The sequence below is a fragment of the Vipera ursinii genome (assembly GCF_947247035.1).
Source record: "Vipera ursinii genome assembly, chromosome: 1".
In the NCBI taxonomy this organism is placed as follows: domain Eukaryota; kingdom Metazoa; phylum Chordata; class Lepidosauria; order Squamata; family Viperidae; genus Vipera; species Vipera ursinii.
The window spans coordinates 39322779-39340752 of NC_139512.1; the positions used below are offsets into that span (position 1 = coordinate 39322779).

The following is a 17974-nucleotide window of genomic DNA, read 5'->3' on the forward strand; positions in this document are numbered from 1 at the left end:
ATTACATATTCTGTTAATTTTTTGCATGTTAGAAATAAGTGAATCAGTGTCACAGTACAGGTAGTTCTCACTTAATAACCCTAATTAGGACTGGCAACTCCATCGCTGAGTAAATATGTGATTGCCCCGCGTAACGATAGAAGTCCTGGCAGTCCTGATTCCAGTTAAGAGAATCACCCACAGTCTTTAAGCAAGACTACATGACGGCACCACATGATCTTCTGCTGGCTTCCCTGTTGACTTTGCCAGCTGAGAAGGTTGCAGATAGTGCTCATATCGCCACAGGGACACTGTGATAGTCGTAAGTGTGAGGACCGGTGATAAGCCACTTTTTCAGCACTGTTGTAACTTTGAACTGCAGTAAACAGTTATTAAGCAAGAGCTACTTGTATCCACTTAATTTTTGCTAGGTGGAATATTTGAATATCAAATAGGTATGGTATCATGAGGCAGTGCGTAGGTTTACCCATGTATAATCAGATTTAGTTGAAACTAAACATTAAGAAAACCAAGATCATGGCATCTGGCCCTCTCAATTCCTGGCAAATAGATGGGGAAGAAATGGAGGTAGTGACAGATTTTATTTTCCTGGGCTCCAAGATCACAGCAGATGGGGACTGTAGCCAAGAAATTAAAAGACGCTTGCTCCTTGGGAGGAAAGCCATGACAAATCTAGACAGCACACTAAAAAGCAGAGACATCACCCTGTCAACAAAAGTGCGTATAGTCAAGGCTATGGTCTTCCCAGTTGCAATGTATGGCAGTGAAAGCTGGACCATAAGAAAGGCTGAGCGCCAAAGAATTGAAGCCTTTGAACTATGGTGCTGGAGAAGACTCCTGCGAGTTCCTTGGACTGCAAGGCGATCAAACCGGTCAGTCCTAGAGGAGATCAACCCTGACTGCTCTTTAGAAGGCCAGATCCTGAAGCTAAAACTCAAATACTTTGGCCACCTAATGAGAAGGAAGGACTCACTGGAGAAGAGCCTAATGCTGGGAAAGATTGAGGGCAATAGAAGAAGGGGACGACAGAGAATGAGGTGGCTGGATGGAGTCATTGAAGCAGTAGGCGTGAGCTTAGATGGACTCCAGAAGATGGTAGAGGACAGGAAGGCCTGGAGGAACATTGTCCATAGGGGCGCGATGGGTCGGACACGACTTCGCAACTAACAACAACAACAACAATCAGATTTTATTTATTTTATTTATTTTTATTTTAATTCCATTTATATCCCGCCCTTCTCCGAAGACTCAGGGCGGCTTACAAGCTTAGCAGTAGCCTTCATTCTGTGTATATGCCTGCTTATTAGGGCTTTCACACACCCCCAAGCGGCATTATTACAAAGTCAGCTTAATAAGGAAATAAGCATTACTGCAAATAATCTCCTTGACTCAGGACAAAGGATATTGCTCAGTGTTCAAATATAATTTATACATTTTTCTGGCTTAAATACTTTATCTCAAACCTATGATACGCTTTGTCTTGTAAATTTTATGTTATTTTATAAACACAGTTGTAGGATATCTAGATGTATATAGATTCACTGTGTTTACAATGATATTTTTAAGAAGAGATTGGCAGCCACTTGTCTGAAATGGCATAGGGTCTCCTGCTTGAGCAGGGGGTTGGACTAGAAGACTTCCAAGGTCCCTTCCAACTCTTATTCTGTATGTTATAAACTCACATCTGACTTAAATTTTCTTCATAAAATAACAGTCTTTATATTGCTTTCCTTTTGTTCATAATCTTGACTGTAACTACATAATCTGTTAAAATGGAAGACTTCTACAAAATCTGTTAAAATGGAAGCAGAATAATTTTGTGTATCCATTGATCTTGCAATATGTGGTCAGAGCATTTATTCTCCAGACATGTGTGAAGTAAAAGTAGATATATCCTACAATCCAATTTACTCCACAATATTCTTTTCCTAGTTTTTTTTGTACATATTTAATGTTGCTAGCGCCAAAGTTTCTATGAGAATAAGTATAAACTTTGAGAGGCTTCTCATTTTTTTTATTACATTGCAAATCACTGCTACGTTAGTTAGAAATATTTTGCTGATTAAGTTTCTATTTAATATTACTGACTCATCCTGATAATTTAAAATAATGGCTGAAGTTGATTAAAAATAAAGCATGTTTGATGACTTTTTTTGGTAGCTTCTAGTTCAGAACCAATGTATTGGTCAAGCTTTATGACAAGTAGCATGCAGCTTGCAAAAGAATGTCTTAGTCAAAAACTGACAGATGAACAAGGAGAAGGATCCCAGCCTTTTGAAGGACTTGAGAAATTTGCTGAAACAATTGAAACAGGTACTGTTTGCTTCATAAACTGCAAAGCCAGATTATCAGTTAACCAAAAGTATATTTTGTTAATTGGGTCACAATAATTGTCAAGTTTTAAAATGTGGCATTATTTAGTAGCATATAGGCACTCCTGTGCTCTGATGGGACAGGTTTGCATGCATAAACTATTGTTTCACAATAGTTAGGTAAGAATCGAAGCCAGTGACAATGTTACACAGTCTCTTTCTCCCAATATTTTAAGTGTTTTCTACCCAGATGGTGTCTCAACGGTTACAAGAAATGCACTTAACTGTTGCTTTTCTTACACAGTGATTGGTGCATTGTAGTCTGATTTTATTTGGGAGGGGGAATGAAAGAGTTCATTTGCCTGTATAATTAAAAGGAGTAGTAGCAGCATCAATTAATTTTTTTTGTCCTGAATTTCTAGCTATCAGATGCAAAAAGATCAGGAGCCATAGTAGAGTTCAAAAGCACTATGAGCTTATTTCATGCTGTCTACCATGTTTTCCCAAAAATAAGACCTATTAAAAATAAGACCTGGTTTGTTTGGGGTTTTTTGCCTCCAAAAGAGGCACCAGGTCTTATTTTCAGGGGGTGTCTTTTCCATGGTCTCACCTTGCGGCAGTGGCATCGACAGCCCTGCCCAGCCAGCCCACTTCTGCTGCTGCCAAAAGAAATGTGTCTGCAACTGAGAATGGAGCTCAGGATTGACGTGCACAGCACCTCCCAGCCTGCATTTTGCCGTCAGAGGCCTTTCCGGAAGGCCTCTGATAGCAAAATGCAGGCTGGGGGGGTGGTGCCGCAGAGGAAGTGGGCCGGCAAGGCAGGTGTTGATTCATGGGAAGCCTGGCTGCAGTGATAAGTGGGTGTGGGGCGCGTGGGGCAGCTCCACCCCCATCTCCACCCTAGCTTGATTTTTAGATGTGCACCTTGTCCAAAAACTAGGGTTTATTTTTAAGGTAGGACTTATATTAGACCCACCCCCAAAAATCAAGCTAGGGCTTATTTTGGGTGTAGGTCTTACTTTTAGGAAAAAACGGTATATGCAGGAATCTGGTCTATGAATTGTTAAGGCAATTCGGCACCAGAGTCCAGGGACTCCAAGGATGGCTGGACTTAGATCTCTTTTGGGGCCATAGTAGTTCCAAACTGATGATGTGTTTGATTCCACCCTCAAGCTCAGTCTGATCATCTACATTACCCAGTGGATGCGTTGGAAATAGGCATGTTAGTGTCTACTTAGTCTTAGCTGATGCAGTATTACATAGATTTTTAAGTATTTATTTTCATCTGGCTCAATATATTATGTGATCAATCATGATTTATAAACGGTAGTTTATTGCTCAATGTGATGTGTATTGGGTTTGTCTTGATAACATGATTCTTTCTACCTAGTCTGAACCCAGCAGGTGTAACGCTACTTGTTATCTTGGTATTTTCACTATAGTTTTAAGAAGAGTGAAAATCAATTTTTTAGACACTGTTCTGAGAATTGAACATGTGCCAGATAATTCTAAAAGTGGAACAGCACTGGAAATTCATATTGAGAAGTAAGTGGGTTTTATTTATTATTTTAAATGATGGCTGGAATAGAATCAGTACTTTATGAGAATTTAAAATAAAGGATCTACTGTATTACTCAATAACAGAACTTGACATTATGTCTGTAGCAATAGTGATTAGGATTTTAAACATGTAAGAAGATAGAGGAATGTTGTAATTAAATTAGTGCATTAATGTTATTAGAGGTTAAGCTGCATATGCTTCTGTGATCATGTGATACAATAATGCTTTGCTATATTTTTATGGAGATTCTCAATAATCCAGGTCATGGTTGTCTCAAAGGTGCTTTTTCCAAAAGGCAACTGGAGTTTCTTGGTTTTTTTCTTTGAAGCTATTCATTTGATATAAAGAAGAAAATTGTAAATTTATATTCTATTCTTATTTCATTATTGATTTCTGCTTATAGAACGATGTACTGTGATGAAACTGCTGATGAATGTTCTGGAAATGTGCATCAGCCCACAGCTTTTGCTCACAAATTATTACAGCTCTCAGGTGTTTCCTTTTTTTGGGATGAATTTCCAGCATCAGCAAAATCCTCTCCAGACTGTTCCACTACACAGTTGGTAAAATTCTGTATTTTTTTTGTGTGTTTATTGTATTTCTATAACTCCAGAAATTCAGAATTCAAAATATGAATCCATAAAAGCAATATAAATTGAAAGCATAATATTGATTCAATAATAGCAAAAATTAATATAATATAGAAATACAAAATGCTAATGCAGGGGTCTTCAAACTCGGCCTTTTTATGACTCATGGACTTTAACTCTCAGAATTCCTCAGCCAGGCACGCTGGCTGAGGAATTCTGGGAGTTGAAGTCCATGAGTCACAAAAGGGCTGAGTTTGAAGACCCAGTGCTAATGTGTTGTAGCAACCATTTATTTTGCAAATTCCCTCCACTGATCAATCATAAGTGTTTTTAGCAGGCCAGCAAAGGTGATAGCCTACCTTCAGTGGGAGAGTGTTCCATTATTTAGCAGACAAAATTGAAAATCATTGGCTTTCCCTCTGACCTCAGAGGCATGAGAGACCATTAAAAAGTGTTGACACAAAGTATTCAGTAGATGTTAAGGGGCTTCTTCCATATGGAGAAGCCCCCGATTCCAATTGAACTTCCAGTGAAGAAAATAGCAGTTTCATGACCAAAACTTCAGCTCCATGGATCTGGTGGTTATTCAGCAGAGATAGTAACCTTCCATCTATTCAGACTAGCTAGTTGCTGTCATTGTCAGTATTCCAAGGACTGGTATAGTATTTGTCATGATGGAGACTAAAAATATACATACATTTATACTTGCTTAACATCCACTTGTTTAGTGATGCATTTGAAGTTATGATGATACTAAACAAGGGACGCTTGTAGTTGCAGCCAATGCAGCATCCCTGATTACCACCTGCAAACTCCGCTGCCAGGTTCCATTAAGCAAAGTCACTGGGGAAATCTACAAGAAGTTGCAAATGGTAATCATTTGACCACCCTGCAGTTTGTGGAATTTGCCTAACATTGGTAACTGGGACAATAAAACAGCTGTCATAAGTTGGTGAGGTTACATGACATTGTGTTTTATGACTTTGTCACTAAGCAACAGAGCTTCCTTCTCCAGTTACCATCAATAAGCAAGGACTACCTGTATAGTTGTATGTATGTATTGTACATATTATGTATTTAAAGCGTAAGCATTCCTGCCAGTTTCTCTCCCAATTTTCATATTTTCTCTCCCAAGCATTTGCAGTTTTGAATGTCTATTTTTGTGAAAGCTAAATTGAGCAATTTAGCATTTACCAAAATTTTGTTAAATCCACCCACACGGATTATCATGTGTTTGTAAAATATAGCAGTATAAAATAGTCTGAATTAAATATTCAATGTTGTTTCATGGTCAGTCTCCCAAATTGTTCAATATTATTTCAGTTTACCATAGCCTTTTTTGTCTGGGCTGTTTCCTGTAAAGCACAGATCTATCACCACCAACCATGTTATTATTTAAAATGCCTTTAAGATCTATTGTCTTGTTAGGTTGGTGTTTAGTTTTGTATTAAAAAGAAATGAAGTGGGAAAGGGTGCTTCTGAGTTAGCATCCTTCCTAAATTAGAGTTATCTTGCTACAAACTAGGACAATAAAACAAGGAGTTTGTTAAACAGTTTGGCATATGCTAATGTATAAATCCAACTCATAATCTAAGTGACCTATATCACATTCTGGTCAAAATATTATGCACTATATTTATTTATCAAATTAGATACTGCCCATCTCACTACCTAAATGTATCTGGGTGGTTTATAAATCATAGAACCATATAAAAAGATACAATTAAAATAGACTAAACAGGATGAAAATCAAGTAAAAATAAAGAAAAAAGATAAGTTAAAAGGCAGACAGAGCACACTTAAGGCACCCCCAAGGTTGCATAGTGCCCTTGGATCCCCACCCAAGTTGCCAGAGTCATATCTTCTTACTCCTCTAGAAGGCCAGGACATAGGACAGGGAAATTACAGAAACATTTTGCTGTAAAATCTCTGTTAAATTTGTAATGTTAACAATGTTTTTATCCCATTATTCTAGTGTTTTTAGTTTTATGCTAGTACTGAACAATTGTGTACTATCGTTTTCATATAGCTTGACTACATATATTTCTGCACACAGCAAGAAAGTGTGTTTATATATTACCTCTGAAAGTATATTTTATTTATTTATTTTAAAGTTAACAGAATCAAAGCTTTCACCTAGCTGGAATCCAAAAATTATGTACGAGCCACACCCTCAACTACCACGAAACCTACCTGAAGTTTCTCTGTCGGATCCTGTGCAAATATGTAAGTTGATTGGAAGGATGGAACTGAGTCTTACATTAAAGCAAAATGAAGTGCTTCCAGGAGCAAAGGTTAGTTGTTGATTGTAGTCATATTCCCCCCCTCCCCCCATTGGTACATGTTATTCAAGTCTTGGTGTAGATCTCTCTTTATTCTGCATTCCATTTTTCCTTGATAAAGTTTTTTTGTACATAGTTGAACTCTGTTTAGTCTACTGTGTAAAAGTGAAGGATAAGCATGTTGTAATTATTAGGCCATTGTTCATTATTTAAAATCAGTGCAAATAATCTGAAGTGTGTATGCTTGCTGTCTACAGTTTGATTTTTCTTCTATTTTAAGGCAGAGAAGGGCAAAAGAATCAAAAGAAATAAATACAGCTAAGTAAGAATACATGATTAAATTAGCCGTATTTCAGTTGTAGATCCAGACAACAAGAAAAAAATCAAGTTCAATTAGTACAATGTCATTTGTAACATTTTAAAATCAAATTATTTAACTAGTAGTTGCCACTAGTCAGAGGCAAGAAACAAGTACATTAAGAGCAAAACAATAATAGCTTTTCTGTGAGGTTTTGCAGAACTAAATCTTGTGAGCCTCAATATTATAGCTGGAGAAACTATTGACAGCAGAGAAACAAAGAAATCTTCGAAATAATCGGAAAGAATCAGGGACATTCATAAGATTGTAACATAAAAGATTTACTCAAGCCTATACATAAGAATCTGATCAATTAAACTGCAACACTAAATTGTCACCAGATAAGGATCAGGAGTGTTTGGACTTGGGGCACTTGTGGGAATGCAGTTACTTTAAACTAATTATGTACTTAACTCCACCCCACCCTTCTCTGCCTGCTCTTCTCCTATACAAAGATCTTTTTAAAATATGAAAGGGTTTTTCTTGTATCTCTTTAATTAATGATATAGAGTGTGTGTGTGTGTGTGTGTAGAGTTATAACTATATATTATAACTATAGTTATAATAGTTATAACTATGAACAGCGGGACAAGCAATTTCTTAAACATAATTAATTGAACAAGCCTTTGTTGTCTGCTTTATTCACCTTTACATACTAAGTTACAATTATGGATTCACACATGTCTTGAAAGAAGGATGTATTATGCATTAGCACAAAATGTGTGAAGAATACTGAAATCACGTCTATATTACAGTTGTTGCCTTTGCTCATAAATACAGTTTCTATGTAACTTGCATGTCTAAGAAACCATTGCATACATAGCTTTTCAATACATATTTCCTATTTACTTGACTTACATATTGTAGGTATGCGATCCTTTGAGCTTGGTTGCTTTCTTGCAAATATTTCATTATCCAACTGTGCATCACCATCAGCATTGATGATGTTACCTAGATGAGTAATGAAATGTCTGCAAGAAGACAACTAAGCTCAGAGACAACCAAGGACTCCCCAGTTCAACTTGCCCCCCAAATATTCTTTTCTATGGATACCATATGTTTCAGATTTATAAGCATGTCTGCACATAGTAATAAAGCCTTGGAGCTCGAGCTGTTAATTTCTATGTATGTAAAAAGAGACTGTTCAGTTTGGACATACCAAAGAAGTTTTATAAACAACTAAGCTTTGACATATGAATGCTAATCAAAACTAATATGCAAGCTGGATTCTAATGTCATTATATTTCACAGACTAACTGTATCCACGGTTTATTTCATAATTAAAATCAGAGATGAAAGTACTGTTTTTGTTTAATAGCAAGATTGATAACTGAGAAAACTGGTTCTTATCAAATGTGTTAATTTTTTTAAAGTTGGACGTAGATGGACAGATAGATTCCATACACCTGTTCCTGTCACCCAGACAGGTACATCTTTTATTGGATATGTTTGCAGCCATTGCCAGACCAGGTAAGTTGAAATTGTGTTGTTTAATATGATTGAAATAAAGGGAACAATCTTGAGTTTTGCATGTTGCCAAGGTTTTAAATATTTGCTGGCAATTTTTTTATGTAGTTACAGGAAGGGTACAGGTTGTACAGGGGAAGCAGGGCTCATAATGTTATGCCAACATTGGAACAATGGGGCTTTGAAGCTAAGGTGGGGAAAATTGTGTTTCCTACAACTTAGAGAATTAGAGAGCATATTTCTTCTATTTTGTGTTTCATTGCAGAGAATCCTGGCAGAATAGAATTATCTAATAAAGATAGAAAAAATCGGCCAATGCAGCAGGAAGATGAGTATCGAATTCAGATGGAGCTCAATCGTTACTTGAGAAAAGAAACTTTGCCAGTAGGTACAAAGTCTGATCTGAGTTTTTATGAAGCTGGGGCAGCTAGAACTCCTTCCAGTCGTGGTGAGCAAACATCCTAAGCTTCCTAGTATATGGGCATATTGCTATTTATATGGGCTTGCACATAATGCTAATTTATGAGTTTTAAATAATGATTTGTGGACTTGACCTTATAGAATTAAACATTGCATTTAGCCAGAAAGAAACAAGCCACATAATAGTTTAGCATTACCATAGTGGCTTAGCATGAATCAGCAACTGAAAAATTGAATTGTAAAAAATTCAATATTTGTTTTATTTTCCTCCTTTCTACTCCTCCACAATTCAGAAGTATTGACAGCTTGCGTAAAACTCATTAAATATACACAATACAACACCTGTAAAATTAGTAAAACAACATAACTCAAACCGAAGTATTTTTATGAGTTAAAGCCTGAGTCTCATCAGTTCATACTAAATATTTTAAAATTGAATAATATTGAATATAACATCTATTTCAAAATTCTCAGATTGAAAGGACTTAAGCACTTAGACATCAGATTTAATTTTGAATGATAATCCCACTGTCACTCTTGTGACACAGAAAGAAACAATGAGACAAAAGTAATAACAAGCATATCTAATGTTTATCATTCAAATTCCACCTTTAAAACATTTGTGTTCCAACATAGGATGCAAGTAGATAAGCTGTGATATTTGCATCATGATGCCTATTTCATTATTTGCACATTTTCTCACTTGTGAATGCTGATAAGTAGCTAGTGAGTTTTGTTGATATATTATTAATAACCAGTGTTAAATATGTATAGTTTATTTTTATGCTAGATAATATACTACTCAATTACCATTATATACTAAGAATTTGACATTGGAGAAGTTGTTGTAGAAGAAATTCCAGATAATCTTAAATTATATAGTGGCTTTTAGGAAAATATATATGATTCAATACACTGTACATATAATAATGCTGTTCTTGAGACCAACAGCTTTGTGCTTTTCCTTGAATTGTGATTTTTTTGGTATTGAATGTTACAAACATATCTACTTTTTTCTTTTAGAAGAAGAGGTTTTCTTCTCAATGGCTGACATGGAGATGTCTCACAGTCTTTCTTCATTGCCACCTCTTGGAGAACCACCAACTATGGATTTAGATCTTTCTTTAACTAGTACATATACTGCTACCCCAGCAGGATCTCCACTTGGTGCTGCAGCAGTATGTAGTACTTAACTGTTTGCATTTGAGCAAAGGAACTTTTTGTGTTTGGGAGCGATTGTGTTTGTAGAACATACTAAGATATATTTAGTGATAACCATGGCCAAAAGCATACATGCCAATTATCCAACATACAATCACATTTACTACCCCAGTATTGGTTCTGCTTATTGCATTACGTTTTCTGCTGGTTAATTCTCCAAGTTTTTTAATATATGTTTGTAAATAGCACAGTCCGTAATGGTCTGATTGGCTTTAGAGCCAAAATGCATGAGTTGTGGACAAGCTAATCCTGATTCTGCTTCAGTTCATTTGTTTCCAAAAATGAATGAATGTCTGTGTCTGTCTGTGTGTCTGTCTACTTACTTACTTACTTACTTACTTACTTATTTATTTATGTGTGTTACTACATCTTGTATGCTGTTGCATTTCTGGAGACATTGAACCTCTTATATTTATAAAATAAGTTTCAAAACAAATATTGGTACAGTTAAAAACAGTAAAAATTGTATCACTAATCACGTATAGCATAATTTTACTTCTCTCCAGATCCTTTCTGAAGAGTCATGTTTTTTATAGTGATCCAAAAAATTAGTAAGGTGATATTTGGGGAAATACTTTCCAAAGGAAGGGAGCCATTACTGAGAAGAGTTAATCCCAGATCCTTGAAGTAAGCATCCACTAGTGAGGGGGCTCACAACAAACTCTTTCTCCTGGATCTTACTGGACAGTTAAAATCACCTTGGAGAACATGGTAACAGATATATACAGTGCTTGAGCTTGTTGGGGCGTTAAAGTATCAGCCAGCACCTTGAATTGCATCCAAAAGCTATTTGGCAGCCATTGCTACTCCTATACTAGTGACATTACATTGGTGAACCTTGGTATTATCATAATTACAGAGATTGCAGTATATTTTACAAATGAAACTTTTGGATGGCATTCAAGAGCAGCTGCTCTTAAGATCATTGTTATAATCAAGCTGTGAGGTGCCAAGAGCATTAAAAACTTGAATAAGTGATCCAAGAAAGACTGCAATAGGCACACAATAACTAATTGTGCACTACTTTTGGTTGGAACAAGTATCATGAGTTCAAATTGCAGCATAGCTCCATCTAAGAGAATGCTGTCCAGCACGAAAGCTTTCAGCAGTAATCAGGACCTTCATTCCTTCATCAGCCCTGGGTAGACATATATAATTGGGTATCATCAGCATATTGATAATACTTTACATTGTACTAGTGGCTAGTTCCTATGAACGTTCAGACAGAGGGGAAGAGAGTAAATCTTCCAGTAACCCATAACAGAGTGGCAGACCTCTCTCTGTCCACCATATTTGGAAATGCCCACTCATGATTGAAAACCACTGAAGAAGAGTACCCATCTTTCAGCTTTTTCAGTCAATCCAGATTAATGTTATCAAAGGCCATCGAATGTTGGACAGAATGGAACTATGATGATTGTAGTCCCTATATTCTGATCCTACAGTAATCATCAACAAAGGTGACGAACACAGTCTTAATTGCATGCCTAGGCTTGGGTCCTGATTGAAAAGAGTCCAAATAATACATTTCATCCAGAGCTTTCCATAAGTGTAGTCAAATCACTTTCTCAGCAATCTTACCTAAAAGGATTGGAGACCATTGACATTTGTCTGTATTAATATTTTTTTCAGTAAGCAATACTTTTGGCTCTTAAGAAATTCATTTACTCTCCCAAAGAGAGTAATTGAGTCATGACTTGTGTTGACAGACCCAACCCACAACACAGGCCGGTATACATTACATAGGGGGAAGGAGAACAGCTGCGAGGGTAGAGAACATTTCTGTCATTTATTATTGAATAACTCAGAGTGCTGAAATGTTATATAATGCAAGCATAATAACATTTATGTTCTTATTTTAAATAGCAGTCAGCATGGGGAGAATTTGATCAAAACAAGCAGGAACTGCCGCAGTTGAGAAGTGCATCATTTACTCCTAACACTGATCATTCAGTTCCACTACAAAGAACTTGTAAGTGAAAATTGGGAAATAGCATGCCTCATTATTCAAAACCAGTGTAGCATAGTTTTCAACACTGTGCAATAGAAACTTTTTGTTTGTTACTTTTAGTACTTTTATTTTCACCTGCTATTTTATTCTTAGTCTCCTCATTTTAAATCAGAATCAAGATTTCAAATATTCATAAACTTGAAGATGTCACAGTAATCTCTTTCTTTACCTGGTTAAGAGGCTTTCTGAAACAGAGTCCTCAACTTAAACCGCAAATGAGCCCAAAATTTCTGTTGCTAGGTGAGACAGTTGTTAGGTGAGTTTTGCCCCATTTTACAACCCTTTTTTAACACAGTTGTTAAGGAAGTGACAAGGTTGTGGCTTCTGGCTTCTCTGTTCACTTTGCTGTTTAGAAGGTTGCAAAGGTGATCACATGGCCCTGTAGACACTGCAACGGTCATAAATATGAACCAGCTGCCAGGCATCCGGATTTTGATCACATGACTATGGGGATGCTGCAATGGTCATGAGTGTGAAAAACAGTCATCAGTCACTTTTTTCACTGCTGTTGTAACTTTGAACAGTCACTAAATGAACTGTTGTAAGTTGAGTACTACCTGCGTTAGCATATTTAGTACTTATTGGATCAAAAGTAGCCGCTGATTTTGGGGTGTTTCAAAAGTTCAAACTGAATAATTTATTTGACTTTTTATATATGAAATTCTGCTAATAATTTTATCCAGCTCTTATTTCATAAAATTTGGATAGTATATACGTTTCTTGTTTCAACCCCTCCCACACTAGTTGTATTTTCATAACTGAGAACGCTAAAAATGCAAGAATGTAACTAAGCTATGCTATATATATATATATTTCTAAGTGTGAATTTGAATATGATATACTACATGTTTACTTTTCAAATTGTTTGTATTTTTATTATTGAAAAGCATAAATAAGGTAGCTAGAGTTAAGGCATATTTGAAATTCTCTTTACTTAAGAAGGTAAGTATAATTATATTAAGCATATAATGTAATATATATTTAGTTAATACAAGTGCTACTTTCTTATATAAGCAGAATTTCAAATGCCTCAACTACATAGATAAGGTATCTAGCTTCTGTATATATGATTTGATTAATAATACAGTAATAATATATTACAGTTATAATTTAATACTTAATGCTGATGTTATAGTAATTAAAAGTGATGTTAAATTGTAAAGACAAACTATTGAAGACTATTTTAAGTAGTATAATTTTTATTTCATTGCAGCTCTTCCATCCAGATCTATTTCAGTGGATGAGTCTAAACCTGAACTTCTTTTTAGACTAGTAGTGGGTGCTTTCTCGGTGTCCGTGCTCCATATTGATCCTTTACCACCACCTGAAACTTCAATAAACATTAGCCCGCTAACATCAATGGCACAGGATTTTTTTACCCAGATAGAAAAAGTTGATCCAGCTCAGATTCCCACAGACGATTTTTTGTTCCTCCGAAAAGTATTTGCAAAGGCTTGTTCACATGACCACCTTCGGTACATTTTTTTCTTGTTTATCTAGTAATATAACAAAGCAACAGTAGTGTATATGAATGATGATGAAATAACATTAATTTATTGTTTAGTTAATTTATAAATTTACATTAAAGCACAACAGCTTTCAAACATAAAAGGAGTATTTTATTTTTATTTATTTGTATCCCACTTTTATTATTTTTTACAAAGAATTCAAGGTAGTGAACATATCCAACCTTCCTCTTCCTGTTTTCCTTACAACAACAACAACTCTGTGAGGTGGATTGGGCTGAGAGAGAATGACTGGTCCAAAGTCATGCAGCTTTCATGCCTTAGGCAGAACTTGAACTCATGGTCTCCCGCTTTCTGACCTGGTCCCTTAACCACTAGCTCAAATTAGCCAAATTATTCCTTTTCCTCTATTTGCAAGAAGTTGTCCACCATTCTCGGTCACAGAGTAGGCAGTTGGATGTTTTTGGGAAATTTCTAAGCCTGGACGACAAAGCAAGATTTGCCATTCTTTCTTTCTTTCTTTTAATTCTTGACCAATTTTTCTCTTTAGTGGCAGATAGCACTTGGAAGTAGATTATTTTTTTCATGTATTTGAGATACTATTGCATGTTAGAAAAAGTTAGCAAAAGAAATGTTTTATTTTGGCAGTTAAAATTTGTCTTTCTACAACTTTTTAACAATCAGTAAAGAGCAATTACATGTTCATTGATTAATGGTTTGTTCTTTTGTTTCTCATGACAGATTTATAGGTACAGTCCTCAAAGTGTCCTATGAGCAGCGACAAAGATCAACCTCTCAGTGTTTGAATACAGATTTATCTATTGGAGAGATGGAACTTCTGGAATGCCTGTTTTCTACAGACTCCCATTCCCAAATACCTCACTATACAGAGGTAAATTATATGTATACAGTTAATATTAGCAATTGAAACACACTGAGAAAAATATGAAATTGTGTTCCCTTATATTTTTACACACACACACACACACACACACACACACACACACACACACACACACATATATATATATATATATATATATATATATATATATATATATTGCATTCAGTGGGGTAAATGTGTAAACGTGATTGCTTTATGACAATTGACTTTTTGATAGCTAAATGTTTGGGTTGGAAATACCTATTTAGAAAAAGTTGCTCCAGGCAGAAGTCATTCTTCCCCACTGGGTGGGGGGAGTAAGGTTGTAATATAGTGGATATAAAAAAATCTACACACACATGTTAAAATGCCAGGTTTTTGAGATGTAAAAAAATCAGATCAAGATAAATCACTTCAGAATTTTTTCCACCTTTAACATGTGAGCTATACAGTTCAATTGAAAAACAAACGGAAATATTGTATTTCAGTTTCCATATGGCATTTTAACCAGTGTATAGGCTTTCTACATCCACTGTAGAAATTCGTGCCAGCCATATCTTTTATAATGCAACAATCAGAAAATAATCCAAAATGCTTAACTATTTTCTCTCTCTCTTTAAAATCCTTGGGGCTCCATTTTCTCTAATATCCAAGGGTGTAGCAAAATACAAAACTAAACAAAATCCTAGGGATCTAAAACTTATTGCTGCAGGTTGTTCTAGATAACATAAAAAAGCAAGGAAAATATCAATACTCTGGGTTGCTTAGTGAAAAATCATGAAATGAGGTGAACAATAACATTCTTATTTTTTTTCTCCAAATATATTGGATTTTATGTCATTCTGATAATCTTCTGATAGCGTGGTAATTACCCAAAGAACAGATTTATTTCCCATTCCATAACTCCATCTCTGCACTTCCTTCCTCGTATTTGGGAGGGCTGAGGGGATTTCACACTGGACGTGTGGAAATCCATTCACAAAATGGTGGATGGTGTTTTTGGTTTTTCTAAGCTGTGCGTTAATTACAGTTATTAGCAGTTTTGTTGTCTTTCTTTTAAAGCTCCTTAGGTTTAACTCTGAAAAGCAAGAAAACAAATTACATTCTCCCTCATGCCTTCAACTTCATTACAAGCACTCAAACAACAAAGGGCCTCAGGTAAAGTTGATAAAATTGTTTTCTCTGATTTTTTAAATATATAAATATAAATTTATGCAATTGTGTAGAAACAGTGCTTTACACTTGTAATAGGTCTGTAGTGTTTTATTAACAGGGTAGCCAGGGGAGACTGAGCTCTGTTCCCCAGAAAGCAGATTTGCAAGTGAAGTTGAGTCCAGCATTCTGTGAACTGGATATTAGCATTGTAGACAGACTAAATTCATTGCTTCAACCACAAAAGCTAACCACAGTGGAAACTATGGCATCCCATATGTACACTTCTTACAACAAACACATTAGCCTGGTAAGTAGAAAATCATTGTGCTTTACTTGTGTATTGGTTACATTTTGATTATGGAAAAAAATGAATAGTTGGAAGTTTGAGGTAGACATTTTTGCTTTTTATTTAGTTGTTTACTTATTACTCATAACTATCCTCAAGATAACTCAGAGCAGCAAACAATAAAAAGTCAGAAAACAAAAATAAATCATTGTAAGATACACAAATCAGAGTAAAAACTAATACAAAAATTTCACCGAGGCAATTCAGCAATAATATTAGACAGAATTGCAAATCTTCCTGACCCAATGCCTGAGAGGAAAGCCACGTATTATGAAAAGCAGCACCCTAAAAATGTCTTTTAGTGGAGTGATGTTTACTTAGGAGACAATCTAAAGGTATCTCTTGGTTGGAAGTTTCAATATAAGATGGGTGGCTATACAAAATATTTAAACAAATACATAAATACAAACATTAATTTGTAGTGGTAGTCCTCAACTGTAATTGAGCCTGGACTTGCATTTATAAATCAAGGCACCCGCATGAATGGATGTAATTTTCTGGCCTTTTTGTGGTGATAGTAAAGCAAAATTCAAGATCATTAAACAAATGCCACATTCATTAACTAAGCCCATTCATTTGGGCGTTTTTTGGTCAGAAATCAGCAAAACATGCTGAAAACTGACAAAAAAATTGTGAAACACCTTAACCTGTTGTAAAGCTGACCCACTTAACATGCATTCGCATGACTGCCCGGGGGGGGGGGCAATGATACAACCTGACTACCTGTATACATAAACATATATAGGAAAGATTAAAAGTATACCATCTAATGAAATATACACCATCTAAAAAATTTTCTAATTTTCTAAAATTCAGAGATCCATGAATCTTCAATCCCACTCTGTATGCCTGGATTTCATCTTCTCTTGCCCAGGTTGAATCACATGACGTGGGGAAGATGTCCAGCCCTGAGTGAAGGGTTAGTTTGCAAACACTTCCAGCGTGAGTTTAGAAATCTCATAAACAGTTTTATGATTTATTTCTTTTAGTACTACATTGTGTATATAGCAACCATAAGATGACAGTTTCAGCTAAGAAATGTAGTATAGCGCGCGCACACACACACACACACACACACACACACACACACACATATAAATTAAGTTCCCCCCCATGCTTTAAAAACAGTGTTTTGTTTTTTATTGTTATTATGCATTTTTAGCACAAGGCGTTTGCTGAAGTTTTTCTGGATGATTCACGTACTCCCACTAATTGTAAAGTATCGGTTCAAGTGATTGCACCAGCTCTGAAGCTTTCAGTTCGCTTCCCAATACCTGACCTACGATCAGATCCAGAACGAGGACCGTGGTTTAAAAAATCACTTCAGAAGGAAATTCTTCAATTAGAATTTTCAGACACAGAACTTAAAACAGAATTTATTGGAGGGCCGTCTTCAGAGCAAATTCAATTAGAGCTCACTTTTAAAGAACTAACTGGTAAGATAAAGAACCAGGAACTGTTTATAATAGTGGGTGCCATGAAGTACACAAGTGGTTGGATAATAATAGCCTATTTACTATTCCATGTTTTCCTAATTTAAGAATATGTGGGTGTTCTTCAGGAAGGGAAATGAAAATAATTTTATACATTTGGTATATAAATGAAAATAATTATAACTTTAAATAAAGCCCTTATATTTTTGTTGTCTTAAGACAGGGGTGGGGAACTATGGCCCTTTTATAACTTCTGGGAGTTGAAATCCACAAGTCATAAAGGGGCCATAGTTCCCCACCTCTGTCTTAAGAGGTCATAGTCTGCACTTACAGGATAGCTATTTTTCTATATAATTGAGAATCATGATTGAAAAAGACTTGTTTTGTAAAGAATGTAAGGACACAACAATTTTAATAAGTTTCCTGTATGATTTGTTATTGCTTCACTACAGTTCATAGGAACATATGT

The 17974-nt window shown here is 35.6% G+C and overlaps 1 protein-coding gene across 3 annotated transcripts in view; it reads left to right on the forward strand.

Moving 5' to 3' along the window:
- ATG2B (autophagy related 2B) overlaps window positions 1-17974 on the forward strand; it is a 60239-nt gene that overhangs the window by 5266 nt on the left and 36999 nt on the right. For 2 of the 3 annotated variants that reach the window (XR_014494400.1, XM_083379456.1), the window contains exons 3-15: window positions 2161-2313; window positions 3755-3857; window positions 4277-4436; window positions 6578-6757; window positions 8477-8573; window positions 8836-9018; window positions 10014-10168; window positions 12078-12183; window positions 13436-13697; window positions 14430-14580; window positions 15634-15729; window positions 15845-16033; window positions 17235-17508. Coding sequence is in view for 2 of the 3 variants with exons in the window: in XM_083379456.1 (XP_083235582.1) it covers window positions 2161-2313; window positions 3755-3857; window positions 4277-4436; window positions 6578-6757; window positions 8477-8573; window positions 8836-9018; window positions 10014-10168; window positions 12078-12183; window positions 13436-13697; window positions 14430-14580; window positions 15634-15729; window positions 15845-16033; window positions 17235-17508 (2109 nt within the window). In the remaining variant the exon portion in view is untranslated. The remainder of the gene's footprint in view (window positions 1-2160; window positions 2314-3754; window positions 3858-4276; window positions 4437-6577; window positions 6758-8476; window positions 8574-8835; window positions 9019-10013; window positions 10169-12077; window positions 12184-13435; window positions 13698-14429; window positions 14581-15633; window positions 15730-15844; window positions 16034-17234; window positions 17509-17974) is intronic. The other variant, XM_083379457.1, reaches the window with a different exon arrangement.